Source organism: Cricetulus griseus (genome assembly GCF_003668045.3).
Source record: "Cricetulus griseus strain 17A/GY chromosome 1 unlocalized genomic scaffold, alternate assembly CriGri-PICRH-1.0 chr1_1, whole genome shotgun sequence".
Lineage (NCBI taxonomy): Eukaryota > Metazoa > Chordata > Mammalia > Rodentia > Cricetidae > Cricetulus > Cricetulus griseus.
Window position 1 is genome coordinate 162,587,763 of NW_023276807.1, and position 22,085 is coordinate 162,609,847.

The window sequence follows — 22,085 nt, forward strand, 5'->3', positions numbered from 1 at the left end:
AAAAAGCACCTGATACAATCAAACTCGTTCATGATTAAGAGTCAGGAAGTTAGCAAGAGAAGTGGACCACATCAACTTGGTAAAGGATGTAGACAAAAAATGTATAGCTAATTGCACATTAATAGCGAGAGACTATCCATCTCCACATATAACTGGAAACTAGGCAAAGGTGTCTACTCTTTTTGTTTGTTTGTTATGCAGTTGTGAAAGGGGAGAGTAGAGCTCCACGAAGCACTCTGCTCCATGAGCAGGAAAAGAAGGGCCCAAGCACTTGTGATTGTTGTCTATGAAATGTCGGTGCCGAGGGCCTGAAGAGATGGTTCATCAGTTAAAAGCATGGGCTGCTCTTGTAGAGGACCCAGGTTCAATTCCCAGCACCTACAAGGCAGCCCATAAATGTCTGTTCCGGGGTTCTGATGTCTTCACACAAATGCAAATGCAGGCAAAACACCAGTGCACATGAAAAAGAAATTAATTAAAAAAGGAAGTCTTACTAAAGTTTCACAATAAATCTACTTGGTAGATGGCTAAGTCCTCCTTGACCCTAACAAATGAAGTGGACTCGAGCTTTGAATGACTTGTGGGAATTCGCAAATAAGATTCATAACAGAAGGATAAAAAAATGGTTTTAAAAATTTGTCTCATATATTTGTCCATCAATATTTAACCAAAACTGAGTCATTGCCTTAGACAATGGCAATTTTATGACTATTGTTATATAAATTATATGCTTTCCCAGCTCTCAAAAAAGAAAAGAGAAAGCCCTTTATTAAAATGTGTGGCTGGCTGCAGCTAACATCCAAATAAGAGCTGGCCTCAATTGCTGACTTTACTGTTACACACGGTAGGCTTGTGCATTTTACATGCACTGTCGTCCATCAGTCTCTTTTTTTTTGTCCTCACCCTGGGTTATGCTTTGAGTAATCTAAACAGAGACAGGAGAATGTGAATCTGGTCACTTGGGAAGATGGGAGATTTTCATAGCATAGACGTTGCCGGAATTATCTATTTCTTAAATACACCAAATCTATTGGTAAATCTTTTATAACATCAATTTTATTATTTTGAATTTCTCCGACATCACTAGCTCGTATTTAAAAATATAAAATATAAAATACCACAAACCTCTCAAACATTCAGTTAGCAGCCAGACCTGGGTGTTGTGGAATAATCTTTCCGTATACTGTAAAGATGAGTCTTTGCCAAGGCACCTTTTGATTGGTTTACTGAAGATCTGAATAGCCAATAGCTAAGCAGAGAGGATAGGCAGGACTTCCGGGCAGAGAGAGAGGAAGAGATGAATGTAGGTGCGGGAGAGACAGCAAAAGACAGGGAGAGGAAACAGGAGATGCAAGGTAAAAGAGAGGTAAAAAATCAAGAGGCAAAATGTAGATTACTATAAATGGGTTAATTTAAGTTATAAGAGCTAGTGGGACAAGCCTAAGCTATAGGCCAAACTTTCATAATTAATAAGTCTCTATGCCATGTTTTCTGCGCTGATGGCCCAAAGGAAAGTCTGACCACACCTGGGATTTTCACTGCAGAAAGTCTTGCTCTGTCAGTAACACACTGATGAGTAACAGGGAAGAAAAGTGTCTCAGAATAGTTCATTAGCTATAGCTTGTGGCTTCTACACCCCACCTCAAGCTTCATGGATCTAAGTGCTATTGATGAAAGTCCAGACACTTAACAACTGCAAGGGGGTGAGAGAGGGATGGAGTGTTGTGGTATGAAGAAATTGAATCCTTAATTGGTATCAAAAGGATTTGAGTGAAGGCAAAGATGCATAAAGATTGTAGCTAGGGGCTAAAGGTGGGGCTTCGGGGTGTAGCCGTTACTTAGCACCTACAAGGCTGTAACTTTAACCCCCAGTACCGCACACAAAACAAAACAATCCTCTTAGTAAAATCTTTTATTTGGTTTGTGTTTAAAGTGTAAAAAAACATATAAGCTGGACTATTTGCTGATAAGGGAGCAAGGAGAAACCAGGTCAAAGAGCAACATCCATTTAAAATAAGTCAAAAATTTATTTCTAAAATGCCATCATCTTGTAATTATCTTGCCATCCATCGCATCTCAATTGCAAAAGATTTGGAGAGACTCGAGCTGGAGAGTTCAGCTGCTTCAGCGAGAGCTCTCACCTGTGAGGGAAGCAAGAATTATTTGGGAATTTCTTAATCCACTTTTTTGTTTTTTAATAAACATTAATAAACAATGTTTATTAAAAAACAAATAAACATTTGTTTTTTAATAAACATTAATTTGCACAAACATTAATTTGCAACACAGAGAAGTTACACAGTTCCCAGACACTCTGTGCCCATTTCCCTGTTAACATTAGGTTAGTGTGGAGGTTTATCACAGCTGACAGCCGACATTGGCACGTTGTTAACCAGAGTGGACTTGATTCAGATTAGAGTCCGATTCCTCACATTTTCTCCAAGCTGTCCTTTCTGTTCTGGGATCTTGTCCAAGCACTGAACTGCACTGGGTTCTTGTTATTCCATAGGTTCTTCTCACCTAATAGTGTATCAGGCATCCTTTACTTGTTTTTTAAAGTTTTAAATTATTTTATGTGTACAATTATTTTGCCTGTGTACCTGACTGTGTACATGTGTACACTTTTTAACTATATATATATATCTATCTATATAGATAGATAGATATATATATAGATATATATATCTCCACATTGTTCTTTGGCTTCTTTTTTATTTGTCTTTTCAGTTTTAAAAACACACACTCTATTTCCATGTGTCTGTGTGTGTGTGTGTTTTTTTACATGCAGGTATGTTCACCTATGCAGGGGGCCAGGTTGACATTGAAATATCTTTCCTCCATCACTTCTCCACTCTCATTTTCTAGACAAGAGCTTACTAACCTGAAATTTGCCCTTTTGGCTAGATTTGCTAGCCAGTGGGCCCCAGGGGTCCACTGTTTCTGCCCCCTACACTGCCATATTGGGGTTACAGGCTGCTGTGCCCAGCTTTCACACATGCTCATACACACAGAACCAATCACACACACACTTGCACATGCAGACACACACACACACACACACACACACACACACACACACACACACACACACACAGAGGTTCTGGGTATCCAATCTCTGGTCCTTGTGCTTACACAGCAAGCAATTGACACAGTGAACCATAACCCCACCCCTCATTTTCCGAGACCCTTCTTAGCCTGTCATAGCCCTCATAGCCCTGACTAGCCTGGAACTTACATAAACCAGGTTGGGTTTGAGGGCAGCCCTTCTGGTGCCTCCTGAACCACCATGCCCAACTTCAACTTCTTTTTTGTTTACTGTACTCTGGTAGCTAATAAGTTGTAAGCTGTAAGCTGCTTCATTAATATACCAAAATAATGCTGTTAAGTTTATGAAAATTTACCAATACCAAAATATGCCTCCAAGTAAGAAGAAATCAAAACCAATTATCTTATTATAATGAGACAGCACTTTGGGAGACTTAAGAAATTGCCATTTTGAGTTTTATTCTCAACAGTGAATAATTTCCCCAGCCCCTAATTCTGTTTCCCAAGCCCATAGCTACTCACCAACCAGCTCCTTAGAAAGCATTCATGGCTCTCCTCCGGTTAATGTCTCTCTTGATTTGGCACAGAGAGCAAACAGGACAGCAGAGGGTGACCATAAAGTCCTCACAAATAGATCCCTGTGGAAGACACGAAGACATGTGAATGTATGCCCTGTTGCTTGTGGTTTTTAAGGCATTTTAAAGAGAACCAAAAGCTCTAACTCTTTGGATTCAGTTTACTTCATTTCTTTTTATGATTTATTTCATGTGTGTGTGTCTGTGTCTGTGTCTGTGTATGTCTGTGTGTGTATATGTGTCTGTGCCTGTGTGTGTGTGTCTGTGCCTCTGTGTATGTCTCTCTGTGTGTGCATGTGTCTCTGTGTGTCTGTGCGCGCGTGTGTGTGTGTGTGTGTGTGTGTGTGTGTGTGTGTGTGTGTGTGTGTATGTACCCGAGCACAGAGGTCAGAGGAAAACTTCAGGAGTCATTTCTCTCCTTCCATCATGTGGGCCCGGGTCTTCCGGTTTGATGGGGAGTACTTTTATCAGCTGAGCCATCTCATTGGCCCTGGATTCGATTTAGACGAATATCTCCAGGAAAACCCTAGCTGACTTTTCCACGGAACACTTGCCTCTCTGTTCCAGTACTTTATAATTCTCAGAATATAAAATTCAATCAAACTACCAAGTCCAAGGGTACAATAAAGAGAAAGTCAGTTCTCACAGCTGGGAAGCTAGTGGCTCAAAGCCATTAGAGCAGATGAAACACAGGACATGTGATGCAGTGAACATTTTAGGAAGAGAATTAGGGAAGTGGGAGACAATTTGGGGTCACAGTACTCTTAGGTACTAATAGAAAAGTAAAAGATTGACAGGAAATGCAACCGCATCCACTATAGGACATTGGCTGTGATGCTGAATGAAGAAACACTGGGGTCAGATATAAAACCTGGACACAGAATTATTCAAAGGTACAGAGAACTGTGTAGGAGGGAGTGGGGAGTGTGTTCCTGGAAGGGACACAGGACTAAAAAGCCTGGGTCTCTGGGTAGTCTATAGGTAAAGCTCACATTGAGAAGTGAATATTCAAGGAAAAGAAGAAGAAGAGGAAGGAGAAGAAGGAGAAGAATGAGAAGGAGGAGGAGGAGGAAGAGGAGGAGGAGGAGGTCTGTAGATGGCCAAATAGGCGAAGGAAGTTGGTAAATGGTTTTCTTGATGATATATAAAATGAGATCATTTCAATAACAATTTGCTTCAGGGCTTTCATCCATTAAAAAAGAAAGCCACATTAGGAAATGGACTGGTGGTCTTCAGTAGGCCAAGAATCCTGAGAAACTTGAGTACAGGTCAGTGGAGGAGAAAGTCTAGCAGAGTGGCAGAACCGGTAACCTGGCAGCCTTGGGGAAGGAGTGGTGACACTGGAACCTCAAACTGAGCAGCAAGGAGCTGGGGAGGTGGGAAGCAGACACAACCATGCCAGTGCATTCTCCTGGGATGACCTAACCCAGGGCCTCCTCATGTGGGCCTTTAGGAGAGGCACGTTAGAAAACAATAGGTAGTGTCCTAGATACTAGATTGCGCTAGCTCACAGGGTACGAACACTCGGAAAGATCCTGCCAGACATCCCTTGGAGGCTGTCAGTTCACATACCACCAGCATTCACACCCATGTATTTCTGTGAGTTTCAGGGATAGAAACATTCTACAGAGGATGCACACACGTCATCGCTCATTACCAAGCAGTAGACTTGGCTGTTAAAGGTTCACCTCTCACCTTTTACTTCATATATTTCAATTTAAATTGGTTAGATATTTTAACATTTCTCTCTGATAAAACGAATTAAAATTCCTCAGGTGAAACAAAATAATTACAATGAAATAAATCAGGTTCCTAGAAAATGTTGCACATTTGTTTGTTCCCCGTGATGGTTAAGTTTATGTGTTACCTTGTCTGTGCCATAGCTGAATATAAGTATTTGATTCAACATTATTCTAGATGGTTTTTGAAGATATATTTGAGATAAAGTTAACATTTAACTCTATAGACTTGGGATACATCGGATCATTTCACATAATGTAGCTGGACCTGGCTTCCAATTTGTGAGGACCTTTTTATAATCAGGACCTGAGACTAATTGATTAGACCACGGAGCCACAGAGGTCCATTGGTCTCCACCTTCCCAGTGATGGGACTGAACTCAGGCTCACAGGGCAAGCGCTCTACTGACCGATCTCTCTTCAGCTCTGTCTGTTCCTCCTTCCTTCCTTTCCTTCTGACAGGGTCACACTGTGCTGCTCAGGCTGGTGTCAAACTCCCAACCTTCCTACCTCAAGCTCCCAAGTCCTAAGATTACAGTTGTGTGTGCTACCATGCTCAGCTAGTTGAAGACCTTGGAGGAAGAGAGAGGAGGAGGAGGAGGAGGAGGAGGAGGAGGAGGAGGAGGAGGAGGAGGAGATGGATTTCCCTTGAATAAGGAAGAATCCTGCTCGTAAACTGCCTGTGGACTTCAATTCATCCATGAGGATCTAGATTGACAGCCTACTCTTCAAGTTTTGGACTTACTGGCTTCCATCATTGCATGATTTTAAAATAAATGCCTCTCTCTTTCTCTCTCTGACTTCCTTTGTTTGTTTCTTTTTGAGACAGGGTTTCTCTGTGTAGCCCTGACTGTCCTGGAACTTGCTCTGTAGACCAGGCTGGCCTCAAACTCAGAGATCCTCCTACCTCTGCATCCTGAGTGCTGGGATTAAAGGACTGCCACCACCATTCGACCTTTTCTTTACCTCTGTCTCTGTTTCTCTCTATATATGAAGAGGGAGGCAAACACACACACACACACACACACACACACACACTGCACATTCCTATATGGTATATAGAAATATGTGTACATACACATATGCACACACATCTAATCACCCTATTGACTGTTTCTTTGTGTAAGTGATTAAAAACCACCCCATTTCATACAGTGACGTAGGAGTAATGAAAAGTGCATGCACAAACAGTTTGGATTGGATATCATCTCTCTCTGATACTGGGGCACACTTCTGGGCCAAAGACTTTGCTTCTTATAAACTTTGAAGTCTTCATTGATAAAATATGGGGACCCCACTCCCACAACACATACAGGCATCACAAGGATGGTGGAGTGTTCAGGCACCTAAGGTGCAGGAGGTTCTAGATAATACTCTATTGTATTATACACATTGCAAATATGAATTACTGGCTTTCTAGGATATTCAGAGGGTACATCAGGAGAGGAACTACTGTTGTGTCAACTGAATTTAAGGTTGTACATGCTACAAAACTCTGGCCAATCAAATTCAGAGCCTAGGTACCATCAAATGGCAGCCACTCCTATGGTAAATTTGGTTGCAGACTGGAATGATAAAAGGTGACTCACGGGAATGCCGTATCGGGTTCGGTAGAGAGTCCTCATTGCCACCGTTGTCCCACACAAGCAGCATTCATTCATGTCAGCTGCCACTTGACACCCAAGACATGTAAAGCAAAATGTCCCACAGAGGCCTGGAAACAGGAAAGTCGGGTACACATTACTCCAGTCTGCCTCCATCAGCTACATCAACAGCAGTCATATCATGAGGCCTTTCCCATCTCTGCTGCCAAGTCTGTCTTCATTGTTTGCAACCCCCACCCCCCACCACCTCCTCCCCACTTCAAGAGTGACTGTACATGGAAAAGACCTAGCTCTTTGCAGCAGTGACACTTGTGTTTATTACTGAAAGGAACCCGTGCTCCAGGTAAAATCCTTGGTATTAACAATGCTCCCAACTGAATCCAACATGGATACGATAGCAAAGAATGTCTGGTATAGAACTAGGTTCACTTCAGACCACAGCCTCTAAGGCCCTGAGTAGGAAATACCACCTGAGCTGGATCATGAAGGAACCAAAGGGAACAAAGCCTCTTTGAGATAATTTGTCATATCCATTCACCATGGCCAAGGTCCTGAGATAGGCTGGGGATGAAGGTAGGGGGTGACACAGGCTTAAGGTGGTGTGTGTGTGTGTGTGTGTGTGTGTGTGTGTGTGTGTGTGTGTGTTGAGGACAGATTGGGACATGTTCATGTATGCCATCAAGGCCAGGAAGAACCACCAAGTATTTTGTAAGGTGAAAATGATTTGGTCAGATCTGCATTTAAGAAAATTTTCTATAAACTAGATGGTGGTGGTGCACACTTTTAATTTCAGTACTGGAGAGGTAGAGGCAGGAGGATCTCTGAGTTCAAGGCCAACTTGCTCTACAGTGTGAGTTCCAGGACACACAGTAACCTTGTCTTGGAAAAAAAAAAAAAAAAAAGAAGAGTAAAGGAAAGAAAAAAATCTGCTATAAAACAACAAAGCTTTCCCCACCCCTTCTAAAAATTAAATTTCATTGAATGTATTTGTGTGTGGATACAAGTGTGAAGGTTAGAGGATAATTTTTAAGGAGTTGGTCCTCTCCTTCCACCACGTGGTTCCTGGGGCTGAAATTCAGGCTGTTAGGTTTGACCACAGGCACTTCTCCCACTGCGTCATCTTGTCAGCCCTACATTAAAATTCGAATATCCAAGTAATTGTACATTCAAATAATTGAGTAATAACTTGGGGCTGGAGGATCAAACATTAATGTTTAAGGAATTTGCCTATTGTAAGTCTTTATTATCACTTTGATTTGCAGATGTCAAAACAACGTCATGAGACACATTAGGGAGCCCTGTTACCTAGTAAGTCAAGGACAGCTGGTGATGAGGCTTGCATGTAATTCCTTCTGTCTGTGCTCTCCATGTAATTATTAACGTCACTCAGTTTCAAGTTCCATTCCATTGCAAGTTAAAACGTGTGCGTTTCCTTACCATTCTTAGGAACAGATTTCAAAGAAAGCCTTTTGTTCCTGATTTGCTGAGAACAAAGGCTCTGGCCCCCTTTGCCACCCCACCTCACTTTCTTCCAAGCTCACAGAGAGAGAGAGAGAGAGAGAGAGAGAGAGAGAGAGAGAGAGAGAGAGGGAGGGAGGGAGAGAACTTAACTGTACATATTAAAACAGTTCTCCGAGGGTGTGTGGAAACTGGCTAAAAAGTGTCCTGTGATGGGATACAATCTAACTAGAAAACAAGAATCTAATTCTATGTGTGTAACCAAGAAGAGATTTTGTTGATGCTGCTTTTGTTTGTTTGTTTTTTAAATCCCAGCACTCAGGAGGCAGAGGCATCTCTGTGAGTTCAGGGCCAGCCTGGTCTACATAGTGAGTTCCAGGACAGGGCTACACAGAGAAACCCTGTCTCAAAAATAACAACAACAGGGGCTGGAGAGATGGCTCAGAAGTTAAGAACACTGACTGCTCTTCCAGAATCCTGAGTTCAATTCCCAGCAACCACATGGTGGCTCACAACCATCCGTTATGAGATCTGGTGCCCTCATCTGGTGTGCAGATATACATGGAAGCAGAATGTTGTATACATAATAAATAAATAAAATGTTAAAAAAAAGAGGGGCTGGAGAGATGGCTCAGAGGTTAAGAGCACTGACTGCTCATCCAGAGGTCCTGAGTTCAATTCCCAGCAACCACATGGAGGCTCACAACCATCTGTAATGAGATCTGGTGCCCTCTTCTGGTGTGCAGATATACATGGAAGCAGAATGTTGTATACATAATAAATAAATAAAATCTTTAAAAAAACAGTTTTTTTTATAATTATTAGGCCAAGCCCATTACATTTTAGGATCATTTAAGACTTCCAAAATTACCTTAACTCTAGGGTTTATTTTAGGGGTAGCATGATGGTTTTCGATGGACGGGAGAAGATCAGCTATAATCAGTAGACTGTCTTTGATGTTGACTGTACCACTCCAGGATGCCCAGGTGTCTATAACAAGTTAGCTACTTTCAACACAGTAAGGGAGGAACCGGACACTGTATCAATTATGGGAGCATCTTCCCGGCACTTACAGACTCCGCAGTCGCTGAAGCAATCACACAGGCTACTCTGCCAGTTGGAATTTTGGGGAGCACGGACAAATCCAGGTTGAGTCACGATGACTGTTGGTGCCTGAGCCATCTTTGATGCGAGGTCTCAAAAGCCCTGATCTGAAAAAGAAAATGTTGGTGTGTGCAGCCTGGAGTCGCCGTGGGAAGGTTATATGTTCTGCTCCTAGGCTAGAACTGCTGGGCTCCTCTAGCTTGGAGAATCAGCTTGTTGATCTCTAAGAGAATTGCTGTCTCCTCCTCAGAGGGGACAGAGGCCCCAGGGGAAAGAATTCACTGAACTGGTACAGCGAACAGATGCTTCTCATGGGCAAACACAATGAAAAGATAGTTGATCTATTTTTAGACAGGAACCTACCTGCTGTCCAGGAGGTGGGAAGCAATCGAGCAGCGTGTGACAATGTCAGGGCCAGAGAACCACAGAAAGCAACCTTTTCCCAAGTGGAACAGCCTCGTGCATACTAACCACCCCCTCACTCCCTTGCTCTGCCTCTTCAGGTTTTGACAGTTTCTCCTGAATCCAAGCCACTCCATCACTTCAAAGTTGCCAGAACCAGCACCCTGACCCCAGCAAGTTGCTTTCTGTGTTGTTTTGCAATGGGGTGACTCTGGCATCAGCAAGACCTTTAGCACTAAGGCTTGGTCAGAACAATTGGGGGGGGTAGTTGTATAGACTTGCTGGAGGGCAAGTGCCTCAGATGAGAACAACTTATGGTATTCAGGAAGCGCTCTGTTAAGTAAAATGATTGTAACTGGGTTAACTTGGAAAGTGCAAATGGTGAGCCCCTATGAGACTTGTGAGCACAATAGTGGAAGACTCAAAGATAAGCAAAACCTCAAACGAGGCAGCGCATGCCTGTAGTCCCAGGCACCTGGGAAGCCAAAGCAGGAAGATCACTAGTGCCCAGTTCTAGACCAGCCTGAGCAACAGCAAGATCTTGTCTAAAACAAAAAAAAAAAAACAAAACAAAAAAAAAGAATTTACAAATCATAGGGACATGTGCCAGGACTCAGGAAGCCATGAGGCAAGCAGGTTTATGAGCACATAGACACACAGATATGATAGAGGCATACAAAGACAATGTTCTCATTTCTCCACCCAGAGGGCACACCTAGTGCCCAAATCTTGATTATCAATAAAAAGAACAGGGTTCACTAGTGGGTGACTCCAGGACTGAGGAAGGAAGGCCTAAGATGAACCTGGGAAGTATGGTGTCAAAAAACAAAAACAAAAACAAGGCCCCAAGAGTAGATCTAATCAAACGAAATCCTGCTGAGTGTAGGAGACTTCTGAGGCAATTTGATGGCCAGATTCAGGAGAATTTCAGCAAAATGTAATGTTATGGTTAGATTATTACTCTCTCTCTCTCCCTCTATGTTATCCATGTCATATCTATATAATGTTAGTATAAATAAATAAACAAGATTTTTATTAGAGAGGATGGTACGTACTCTCTTTAAAAGTTCCCGTTTGTGAGTGTAGAAGGAATGACAGAAATATAAGACTGTTACTTGACGTATACTATAGTACTAACTGCTGAAGGCAGGACTGATGGGTGGAGTCTGTGATATTACCAAGGTTATTTTTCATTTTTACCTAGGGTTCCTGGCTTATTATTTCTTCTCCAAAGCAAGCCAAAGAATAGACTGGAATTTCACTTCCCCAAAATCAAAGAAACAACTCTTTCCCATCTTTCTGGCTTGGAGTTGGCCGTATAGACAGTTTCCTGTCTCCTCTGTCAGACAGCCAATCACACATGTCCATTGGATGATCTGGCCCATGAGAAAGCAACACTGAAGAAGCTGGCCAGATGGGGCGTGATGCTTCCCCACCTAGCCTGTGAGGCACTGGTGGCCACACAGTGATATCCCTAGAAGTGCTCAAAGGACAGAGTTTGAAGAAGGCTGGAAGGCTCAACAGGTAGAGTGCTTGCTTAGCATGCAAGAAGCCCTGGGTTCCACCCCCAGCACTGTATAAAACTCAGCATGGTAACACATTCCAGTAATCCCAGGACTCAGGAGACAGGCAGGAGGATCACAAGTCCAGATCCATCAGCTAAGTAGTGAGTTTGAGGACATCTGGGCTACAGGAGACCCTGTTTCATAACAGCAACAGCAAAAAGTCTACTTGAGTCGAGTAGTAGGTAGTACACACATGAAATCCAGGCTGAGGCAGGAGGGTTGTGACTTTGAAGCCAGGCAGTGCTACATAGCAAATGCAACTAAGTGGCAAGAATAAACAACTCCACAAAAGTCTATTGGCAGTTAAATAAGATTTATTTGCTCAAGGGAGAAGGCACACAGTGGGGAAACTGTGGCCTGTCAGGAAGAATTGTTGGAAAGCCTTCTTAGATCATGCAGGCTGCAATGGAGTGGTTTGGAAGAGGAACCCGGAAATAGAGATGCCACCAGAAAGTGAGGGGCAATTTATGGTGACACACACTCATTTGTTAAGAAGGGCTTTACTGATGGGGGAAGCTAAATGAACTTCTTCCTTTTGCTTTCAGTTCATTTTAGAAATTCACTAATTGTGGAGGACACACCGCTGGCCCGTGTGTGGTTCCTCACTAGCTTTGCTGTTGATGACATCTCTGACTGAAGCCACCCAACAAGTCAAGCTGACGAAAGGCTGTGGTTTACTATCTTGTCCTGGGACTTTTGCCTTCAGGGTGCCTTCCTCTAAAAGCATTTCCTCCATTTTCTTACTTTTTTTTTCCTTTTCTTCCTTCCTTCCTTGTGCAATTTCTTTAGCTCATGCTCCTATGCATCCCCCTCGTGTGTGTGTGTGTGTGTGTGTGTGTGTGTGTGTGTGTGTGTGTGTGTGTCTATGAGTTTCATTAGGGTTACTCACAGGAGCATGGGCAACTAGCCAGTGACCACACCAGTGAAGAAAAATGTCTCTGTCTCCCAGCAAACTGAACAATGCCCCTTGTACCTAATGATTAACCGCAAAACTAGCTATTCCAGGAAAGGGGCTAACACTGTGTCATAAGATATGCTAATCTAAACTTCCTTTGGATTTGTGGAACCCAGAAGGTCTGATGACCTATGAATAACAGCAGATGGTTGACCAGAAAAACAACCCATCTGAAATTTATGACTGCCATGGGCCACACCTGGGGTACCACCCCAGAGATCTCTGCGTGTGCCTTGTCTCTGCAGCCCTATGCAATAGAACTTTTCTCTTCCCTTCTTTTCTTTTCTTTCTTTCTTTCTTTCTTTATTTTTTTTGAAGTAGGATCTCATATAGTTTAAGCTCCCCTCAAACTTTTTGTAGCCAAGGATAATCTTGAACTCTGAACCTCTTGCCTCACCCAATGCCAGAGACTAAATCCAGGATCTGCTGCATTGCTAGGCAAGGACTATAGCAACTGAGCACCATAACCTGCCTTTCTGGTTTTTTTGTTTGTTTGTTTGTTTTGTTGTGTTTTGTTTTACTAGAGTGTCCATTTTTCAGCTTTTTGAAGTGTCTTTACAGGATGCATAGCTGCTCCCTAAATTTATTTCATCAGTTTCAGAAAAAGAAAGTAAAGACATTGCAATAATTCAATTTTGTTGCTGACCCTTTTCACAACTAATGAGTCCACGTTTTGTGAGCAGTGCTTACTAACGAAAGACTTGGGAAATGCAGCAGGCACCTGGAAGGGGTTTCACTAACTCCAGCTAGGAAGTTCTCTCCTTCCCCAACTGCTGGGGCAGTGCTTGATGCCCACATAGAGGGCACATTTCACCCTCTGGTGAGTGGGCAGACCCTAAGCCCCTCACAGTGGTGAGGTCCAGCTTCCCAGGACTGTGCAGACCTCCCCACACAAGTCCCCCAGAGCTTCCCTGCATCCCAAACTCTATCACTATAATGTCAGAAATCATAGTCTGAGGGATTACTTGGACAATAAAGCATTTTAGAAAACAGAAAAGCATGTGTATTCAAATTTATTTTGCATTGTCTTTAAATATTCAAATGCCACCGAGTGCTGGGATTAAAGGGATGTGCCACCACTGCCCAGGTTCATTAATTTCTTTTATAACAAAATTGTGAGATAGCTTTTTTTACCTTTCAGGAAAAATCAAATCAGCAACTAACAACTTTAAGGGGAGGAAGGCATCATCTACAGCTGTAGTTTTGCTCCTGGGCTTGTCAGTGTCCACCACACTGCTGGCTCGGGTGAATGACAGCAGAGTGAGCGAAGGAGCATCTGTCTGCCCTCCTTTTCAGAGGAAAATTATATTCCTTTAACTCACTTCTATTCCAGGAAGATTACATTGTGATTACAAATAACAGTAAACATCTGGAGGTCCAGGAGAAAGCTGCTATTCTGTGGCTCTATAATTGTCCCTTTCTTGGCAACCCTCACTAGGCATATTGCAGGTGTATTTACATTGGGTTAGACAGACTTTACAAACACTTGAGACCTGAACACTGGCTTCTAAAGTCCACGGCAGTCTGCATCTGAGGCAAAGAGATGCACATGAATGTCTATCTGCTCAGATCATTGGCAAAAATATGTTCTTTTCTCTACTAGTGGCCAAAACAGTCCTCAATCAGTCTAAGTTGTGTGTTACTAGCCAAGGTGGTAGTGCCTCTAATCCTAGTACCTGGAAGGTGGAGGCAGGAGAAAAAATATAATAATATTTTAAACAAATAAATATAATATGATCATAACCATAACAAAACCTCATATATTTTTTAAAAATTATTTATGTATTTATTTTCTTAATGTATGAGTGTTCTGTCTGCATGTCTGCCTGCACACCATAAGAGGGCGTCGGATCCGATTGTAGATGGTTGTGAGCCACCCCATGTGCTTGCTAGGAATTGAACTCAGGACCTCTGGAAGAGCACCAAGTACTCTTAACCACTGAACCATCTCTCCAGCCCCCTTTTCATTTTTTTTTTTTTAACCCAGGAGAAATTTGAAAACATATATAATGTGCCCTATACACATGAAATTATTTTCAGTGTTTTTGGTATTGTAAGTTTTTTCTTTCTATTTCTAATACAGACAAAAATCAAATTACAAATGAAATAATAAATTAAAATGTTGCATGTTTCTTTCAGGATTTATTTTTCTTCCTCTCTCTCTCCTTCCCTCCCTCCCTTCCTCTCTCTCTCTCCCTCCCCACCCGCCTCTCTCTATCTCTCTAGCACTGGAGATTGAACCAAAGTCTTCCTGCGTGTTAGGCAGGTGCACTTGGTGCCCATCTAAGTTCCTCTTTTGAAGGTGGGAAACTGTGGGGTGGGGAACCGAAGCCAAGCAAGGGTGAGGGGGCTGGGGGTGGGGTAAGAGGTTTTGAATGCCAAGATACCCTCCTGGCCTTGAATGTTGCCTACAGCTATTGGGTAGGATGCTCTGCCCAGTACTGCCTAGAAGAGCAGTCCTAGAGGGAATTAGCAGCCCAAGATTGCCATTTGCCACCTTCAGCTTACTCTGAAGAGGGTTTTATACTGTCTAGCTCCTGGTTTCTTATAGAAGTAACATCTCATCCACAGTTAAAGGTCCAAGAGGTGGAGGAGGAAGTGAAGTTCAGAGACGAGCATAGCAAGCACGTGTGCATCTACCTCGACTGGCTCCGGATTCTCAGCGTGCTGCCCACTAAAACCCTCCAACAGCAGAACCAACCACCAAGTGCTAAGAGAAGGCAAACACACACTCGCTCAGGGCACTCTTACGAAGCCCCGTGAGCCTGTCGAAATTCTGCGTCACTTGGAAGTTACGACAAAATGTAAAATCCAATAGAGATCATCTCAAAGACTTGACACCCCCGCCCCCTAGCCACCCCCACCCCCACCACCGTGGCTTCAACCATCAAGATAGGCAGCCTTTAACCTTAGTCAACTCGAATGAAAGGTCACCAGGAAGTGAAGGGAAAAATATCTGGTCCGCATCTGCCTAATGTTACATCGACCTAATGCTATCCACACCCTAATGCTATTTATGGCCTGTTTCTGAGTGTTCTGTGACCTTGTGTTTGTGCCTGTTCCATAGCCCTCAGAGTTTATGATATGTGAAGACTGCGCCCCAAACCGTGTTGGTCCGCCCATCCTTAGTAAGCCAATTAGGAGTCAAATTAATATGGAAAGCAGAAAAAAAGGACAGAGAAACCCAGCAATACCCCCACCCCGTCTACCATCCACAAATCTGTCTACGAATACGGATTAAGGTTTAAAGTGAAGACTGCTTGCCCCATGTCTAAGTATCATGTGGGCTTCAGCGGCATCCTGGAAGGTGGCCTGACTGTGTCCCTTTCTCAGAGACGAATTCCTCTGGCTGAAAGCCTTTTTCTTCTCCCAGCATGAGATTCCTGGGGAAAGCAAGTGTTTCTTTAGAGTATCTTCGTTTCTACCAGAGCTGTCTCAAAGCCCTTAAACTCTTGGGAAGCTTGCTGGCAATGTAGATTCCCGGTCACTACTCTGGGAAACTAACTAGTCCAGGGTCTGGGAGTTTGTAATTAGCATCTTCTGAGCTGCAGCCTCTGTGTCACAGGGCATGTGGCTGCTTTGACGACAATTATTTTAAAAGGTGTTTCTTTCCCCAGGCAGATGCTGTCCTTGCCAAACCTGCCCTCCCCATTACCCCCATGTCTACCACATGCAAAATCAACTCAAGAGTGTGATAGCCTTCAGGACTCTGTATCCTTTGCCTCTTGGTTTGTCCATTTCCCTCTGTTACTAATAATTATACATCCTTTTAAAGAACATGCATTGACCCACCTGTGTGTGTGTAAAGTCTTATGATAGACTTGCTGGGGACCAAGGTGACACCTGTAGTTCCCGTCCATGGGGGCAACCCTGCTCAGAGCTCTGCCTTGTTGTACAGCAACTTTGAATGCACAGCAGGAAAAAGACTGATAAAGCTCACAGAGAGAAGACATGGAGATGTGGAGATTGAAATGGGAATCTAAGAGAACAAGCCTTCAGAAGTTTCTTTGCAAGGAATGGTCACTGCCAGGAAATCTTGTAGTATTTGGCTCACAAGCTGAACATCTTAATTTTGTCTATTAGTCTTAGACTCATTCTTATATCTACATTCTATTCTACCTCAGAACACCCCACTCTTTAGAAGGACAGTTCACTGGCTTAATAAAATTATGTTATATGGCACTGATTATATTAATAAATCTTGTTAATATTGATTAACCCAGGTTCTAAGCAATATATGCTTAGATTTTCTTCTTTGTATTATATATTGGTATTACCAACACAACAACCTCTCATCCCATGAGCTATCAAATGTGAGATGTGAATGGTGGCTTTTCTCTTTTGCACATCAGTGAGTACCAGAATTAAATCTCCACAGTAGTTAGAGTTTTACTTTCATGAGAATTCTAAGAATTCTCAAACTTCGAAAACTAAACCTACAAAAACCCCATCTAGTTTTGCCAGAATGTTTAAACAGACAATTTTTTTTTTTTTTTTTTTTGTGCACAAAGCAACCAAACCAGCTCCGGTGAATAAAGAGAGGAAGGAAGAAGGATCGAGTTGGTAAATAAAGCACACAGAATGCATTTCCCCATTGTTTCCAGAGGATTCCAACTGAGATGTTCCAAAGCCTGACACTTAGCAAAATGATTGCCCCATAATTGCCGAGTTTCTCTAAATTTACTAAATTTAAACTAATCAGGGAAGAACTTTTAACAGCATCTCAAGCTATAGTAGGAATAAAACAAAACAATGAAATCACTTCTAAAAACCCAGGCCCCATATTTAAAGAAGTTCTTAATAAACAATGTACTCACAGCTTAAAAAGCCTGGAGCAGGAAGTGTCTTGTGGTTTTAGAGTTGACTCTCACTAAGAGTGGAAGCTCCGAGAAGCTCTGAAGAGGGGAGAGGTGGTGATCGGCTTTCAGGGGCAGTCTCTGGGCTAAAGAGCAGAGTCCTGGGTTCTGATTGGCTGTGGTGATAATCCAGGCAGAGGTAGCCCAAAGCAATGTTTTACCAAATAGGGCCTCCTGCTTTTCTTCCAGTGGACTAATCAGAAAAACCTACACCTTTCTAGGGAGGAGGAGATGTGAGTCATTCAGAGGTCCACTGGTGTTACCTGACTGGCAAAGTTACTGGCTTTTACACCTTATTTTCCTCTTTTAATATAATAAATAAAAAAGCATTGGGTGGCTTGAAATTGCAGACCCGATCAGACTGTTTTTCCGTTTGTTTGTTTCTTTGAGACAGGGATCTCTCTATGTCCTGGAACTTATACTGTAGGGTGGTCTGGAACTCACAGAGATCCATCTGCCTCTGTCCCCTGAGTGTTGGGATTAAAGATGTGTGCCACCATGCCAGGCTTCTGACCAGACATTTCTCTTTTTCTTTCTCTTCTGTCTTCTTCCCTCCCTCTCTCTCTTCCTCCCTGAAGTGCTAGGGACTGAACCCACAGCCAGGGCATGCTAGGTGAGAGCCCTATCGCTGACCTGACCAACATGTTTAGCCCTAGGTTGCTTTGTTTTCCATAACAGACTGGGCACTTGCTGTGTATTAGGCAGGGTTCTTACTTCTTATTTAAAAAAAATATAATAATAATAACTATATTATTATTATCACCCACTTGTCTCTCTTTGTGGTGTGTGCCTGCCCATGCATGCCAAAGCTGCACTTGGAGGTCAGAAGACAGCCTTTGGAAGTCTGTTCTCTCCTTCCACCTGCTGAAAAAGTCTTGTCTCTTGTTCCAGCTGTGCTGCACAGCTGGAATTCTGTCTTCCAAGCAATTCTGTCTCTCATCTCTTGTAGGAGTGCTGGGCTTACAGTTATGAGCCACCATGTCAGGTTTCTTTTTTGTTTGTTTTCTTTTTGTGGATTTCAGGGATCAAACTGAGATTGTCAGGGCTCGCCCAACTCTTTAAAAAAGTTAAATTTATTTTTATGGGTATGTGTGTTTTGTTTGTGTGTCTGTGCACCATGTGCATGTAGGTACATGTGTGCCTGATGCCCACAGAGGCCAAAAGAGGATGTTGGGTCCCTGGCACTGAAGCTACAGATGGTTATGAACCACTGGATGAGTGCTGGGAATCAAACTTAGGTCCTCTGGAAGAGCATCCAATGCTTCTAACTGCTGGGCCATCTCTCTAGCTCAGTTGTCAGGTTTTAGCTGCAAGTGCCTTAACTGCTGGGCTATCTCACTGGACCCGTAGGCATGATTTTTAATGCTAGGGGAGGCATGTTGTGAGAGCTAAAACTATGTTTTAAGTTTTAATTACAGTGCCTAAGAGATCCATGGAATAAAAACCCCTCTAACCTGCAAGCCCTTCCCGAAGGACAGATACTTCCTGAAATGCTGGAGGCTGCTGTTACTCATGACAGATAACAAGCCACATGTGTTCACTCCCCTCAACTTGATTTTTGACTCATCTATACCTCATCTTCACCATTGTGCTTGATTAATGTAGGATGGAGGTACCGGCAGGAAATACATCGGGATGTATACTTGCCTCTGATTGGATGTAGATGGGAGTTACAAAGGCAGGATATATGCCTGCCCCTGATTAGACCCAGTGGGAGATAGGATGGCCTTGTGGGGTTGCCTTTTTTGAAAATTATTTTTATATTTTATATATTTTATATTTGGGAATCTCACATCATGCACCCTGATTGTGCTCACCTCCCAGTATTCCCATGTCCACCCTTTCCCCCATCCCACATCACTGGCATGTATTAAAGAACATTTTCTTTAGAAATTATGAATTTATTTTAAACATAATTACTACTTTATAACACTGGGGAACTATCACTTGGTAGGGAGTGATTTTACAATTTACATAAACTACCCTTGGAAACACCCTGGCAAACTCTTAACAGTAACAAGATTTATATCTGATGTGATTTATGGCACTTGAAAACTTTTTTAACTATTTAAAACTCTATTAAGGTTAGTTAGTCAGTAAAACTATGCCCCGATATTATCTGCCCATTATTAAACAGGCAAGGCAACTCCTCCCTGTTTTCTACATTATGGTATTTTAAAGCTAAGTGTGAAAAAGAATCCTATTATTCAAGACTAACACATAAGAGCAATCAATTCAAAGCAAGATTTTAAACTCCTTTAGATCAAATTTCATTACTCCAAAAGGAACCCAAATCAACCACCATAAAAAAGATAACTAGTCTGAAAACCTCTTCCCAGCACTCACGAGGCAAAGGCAGTTGGATCTACGGAAATTCTAGGCCAACTAGTATAGTGAGTTTCATGCCAGCAAAGGCTACATAGTAAGATCCTGTGACAAAAATATAATAAGGAAGAAAGGAAGGCAGGCATAACATCTAAATTAAACAAGACAGCTTTTAAAAATAAACCTTATATGCTTGACCCAGTATTTCCACCACTGTTCAACGTCCTAAATAAACTCCAACCTTATAAAATAAACTTCCACTTACATAGAAGTTAAAGACTGATGTTTCCTTAACCTAGAGGTTAAGGTTTGGGTTAACTGAGACCACTACCTATTTACAATCTTGGCTTCTTTAATGTCTAATATGTCTTTTCCCAGTTTTAGAAGGTCTAAGGAAAAATGGCCGACACCTTTGATAGACTTTTTTTCTGCTGATTTGAGACAGGTATCATTAAGTAGTCCTGGAACTCTTAGACCAGGTTGGCCTGGAACTCTCTGTAGACCAGGCTGGCTTCTAATTCATAGAGATCTGTCTGCCTCTGCCTCCTGAGTGCGGGCATTAAAGGAACATGCCACCACACCTGCCTTTCTTTTTTAACTGTATTTTAAACTGTTTTCAATGAGTTTCTTTCATCTTTTACTAGATTTTTCCCTCTATTCTGTACTCTTGTAAAAAAAATATAAAAAGTCACTGGGTGGTGTTAGTCCCAGCACTTGGAAGGCAGAGGCAGGTGTATCTCAGTGAGTTTGAGGCCAGCCTGGTCTACAACACAAGTTCCAGGACAGCCAGGACTGTTACACAGAGAAACGCTGTCTCAAAAATCTATATATTCAGAATATGTGTCTGTTTCTCATGTTCTAATAGCCTGCTACATGCAGGATGTGTGTTTTATGCTCTTTTCTTCATACTGGGGTGCTATACCCCACAATCCCAGACAAGCTGATTAAACTCAAGTTGGCCTCAGAATTATATTTTATCTCTATAATCTCTGTCATAAAGTAGTCACTAGTTTAATTTGTTTTTCCTTATGGAGTCTACTATAGCCTTTGTCAGGAAACCTGCAAGTTCAACATGAACCTTGATTAGTAGAGAGGCTCTGTCTGTCCCTGTCTCTGTCTGTCCCTGTCCATTTCTCCATGTACTTACATGCGTTCCCAAACTTTCTCAGCCTCAAGTCCTTCAGTGATTAACTTGGATGAAAACATAGAGATGTATGGAGACAACAGTGTGCCCATGGTAAGGACAGTGGCAGTCATGCCATTACCAGCTAGCTCACAGTGGCAACTACTGTGTTTGCTGTTACAGGGACGCTCCCCAGCCTTGTCACCTTGATTTAGTCTTGGTTCTGAATGAGTAATGCCAGCACTGGGGAGGTTCAGTCAGGAGGACATCATGAGTTTGAGGCCAGCATACGCTGGATTGTGAGAAAAAGGAAAGAAAGGAAGGAAGGAAGGAAGAAAGGAAGGAAGAAAGGAAGGAAGGAAGGGAAGAAAGAAAGAAAGGAAAAGAAAGGAAGAAAGAAAGAAAGAAAAGAGGTCATCAAGTGGATTGAACTTTCATTTCACAATGTAAGCCCCAAGCTGGTTCTCTTTTGTTGTTGTTTTTGAGACAGGATCTCTTTACATAGCCCTCACTGTCCTGGAACTCACTGTGTAGATCAGCTTGTCCTCAAACTCACAGAGATCCATTGACCTCTCCCTCTCAGTGCTGGGATTAAAGGTATGTACTGCCACGCCCCACCTAAATTAGTTCTTAGCATGTCCCATGTCACACTGATGCTGACTGTGCTTGGACTGTTTTTAATGCTAAACATGTAAAGCAATGTCATTAAAGAATGCTTTAAATATCAACTATAACCTGAAATAATAATGACTACACACACACACACACACACACACACACACACACACACACACACACACACGCACGCACGCACGCACGCGCGCGCACATGAAAACATGAAAGTAGATACCCGGATACCCAATTTTGACAAAATTTCACATGTTATAGACCAGCTGATTCATGGCAGCAGTATAAGTTGTTACTGTCTTTTAAGAAGGCAATATTGGCTATAGAGAACATAGAAAAATAAAAAAGATATGTATTTTTTGACCCTGTGATTTCATGGTGAGTAACATGTTACATGTTGTGCCTGTATGGATGTACCTTCTTTGCCTCTCTTTGGCCCTGACCTGGAATGACTGAATCCCTGAGGAAAGGCCTGACTGTGCCAAGCTCTAATTCGTATATAGCATCTTGCTTCCCAGAGTAGGGCACAAAGGTGCATCACTATCTAGTCTACCCTCTTGAGGGACACCAGGATCAACTGGAGAATAGCACAGGATCATGAGTTGCAGACTGCTGGAAAGAGTGGACAGAGTGCAACACAATGGGAAATAACCATTTTTGGTAAGGTTACCTAAGGTTGGGGAAGTAGACTGATTTTTCCACCTGAG

The 22,085-nt window shown here is 42.5% G+C and overlaps 1 protein-coding gene across 1 annotated transcript; it reads right to left on the reverse strand.

The window, feature by feature from the left end:
* Positions 1–1,896: 1,896 nt before the first annotated feature.
* Positions 1,897–17,420, reverse strand: Plac8 (placenta associated 8). Its single transcript, XM_027387610.2, has 5 exons — positions 17,265–17,420; positions 9,495–9,632; positions 6,949–7,073; positions 3,568–3,683; positions 1,897–2,141 (listed from the first exon to the last, which is right to left on the reverse strand). The coding sequence occupies exons 2-4, from the start codon at positions 9,601–9,603 to the stop codon at positions 3,579–3,581; spliced, it is 339 nt and encodes a 112-aa protein (XP_027243411.1). The 5' UTR covers positions 9,604–9,632; positions 17,265–17,420; the 3' UTR covers positions 1,897–2,141; positions 3,568–3,578.
* Positions 17,421–22,085: the final 4,665 nt, after the last annotated feature.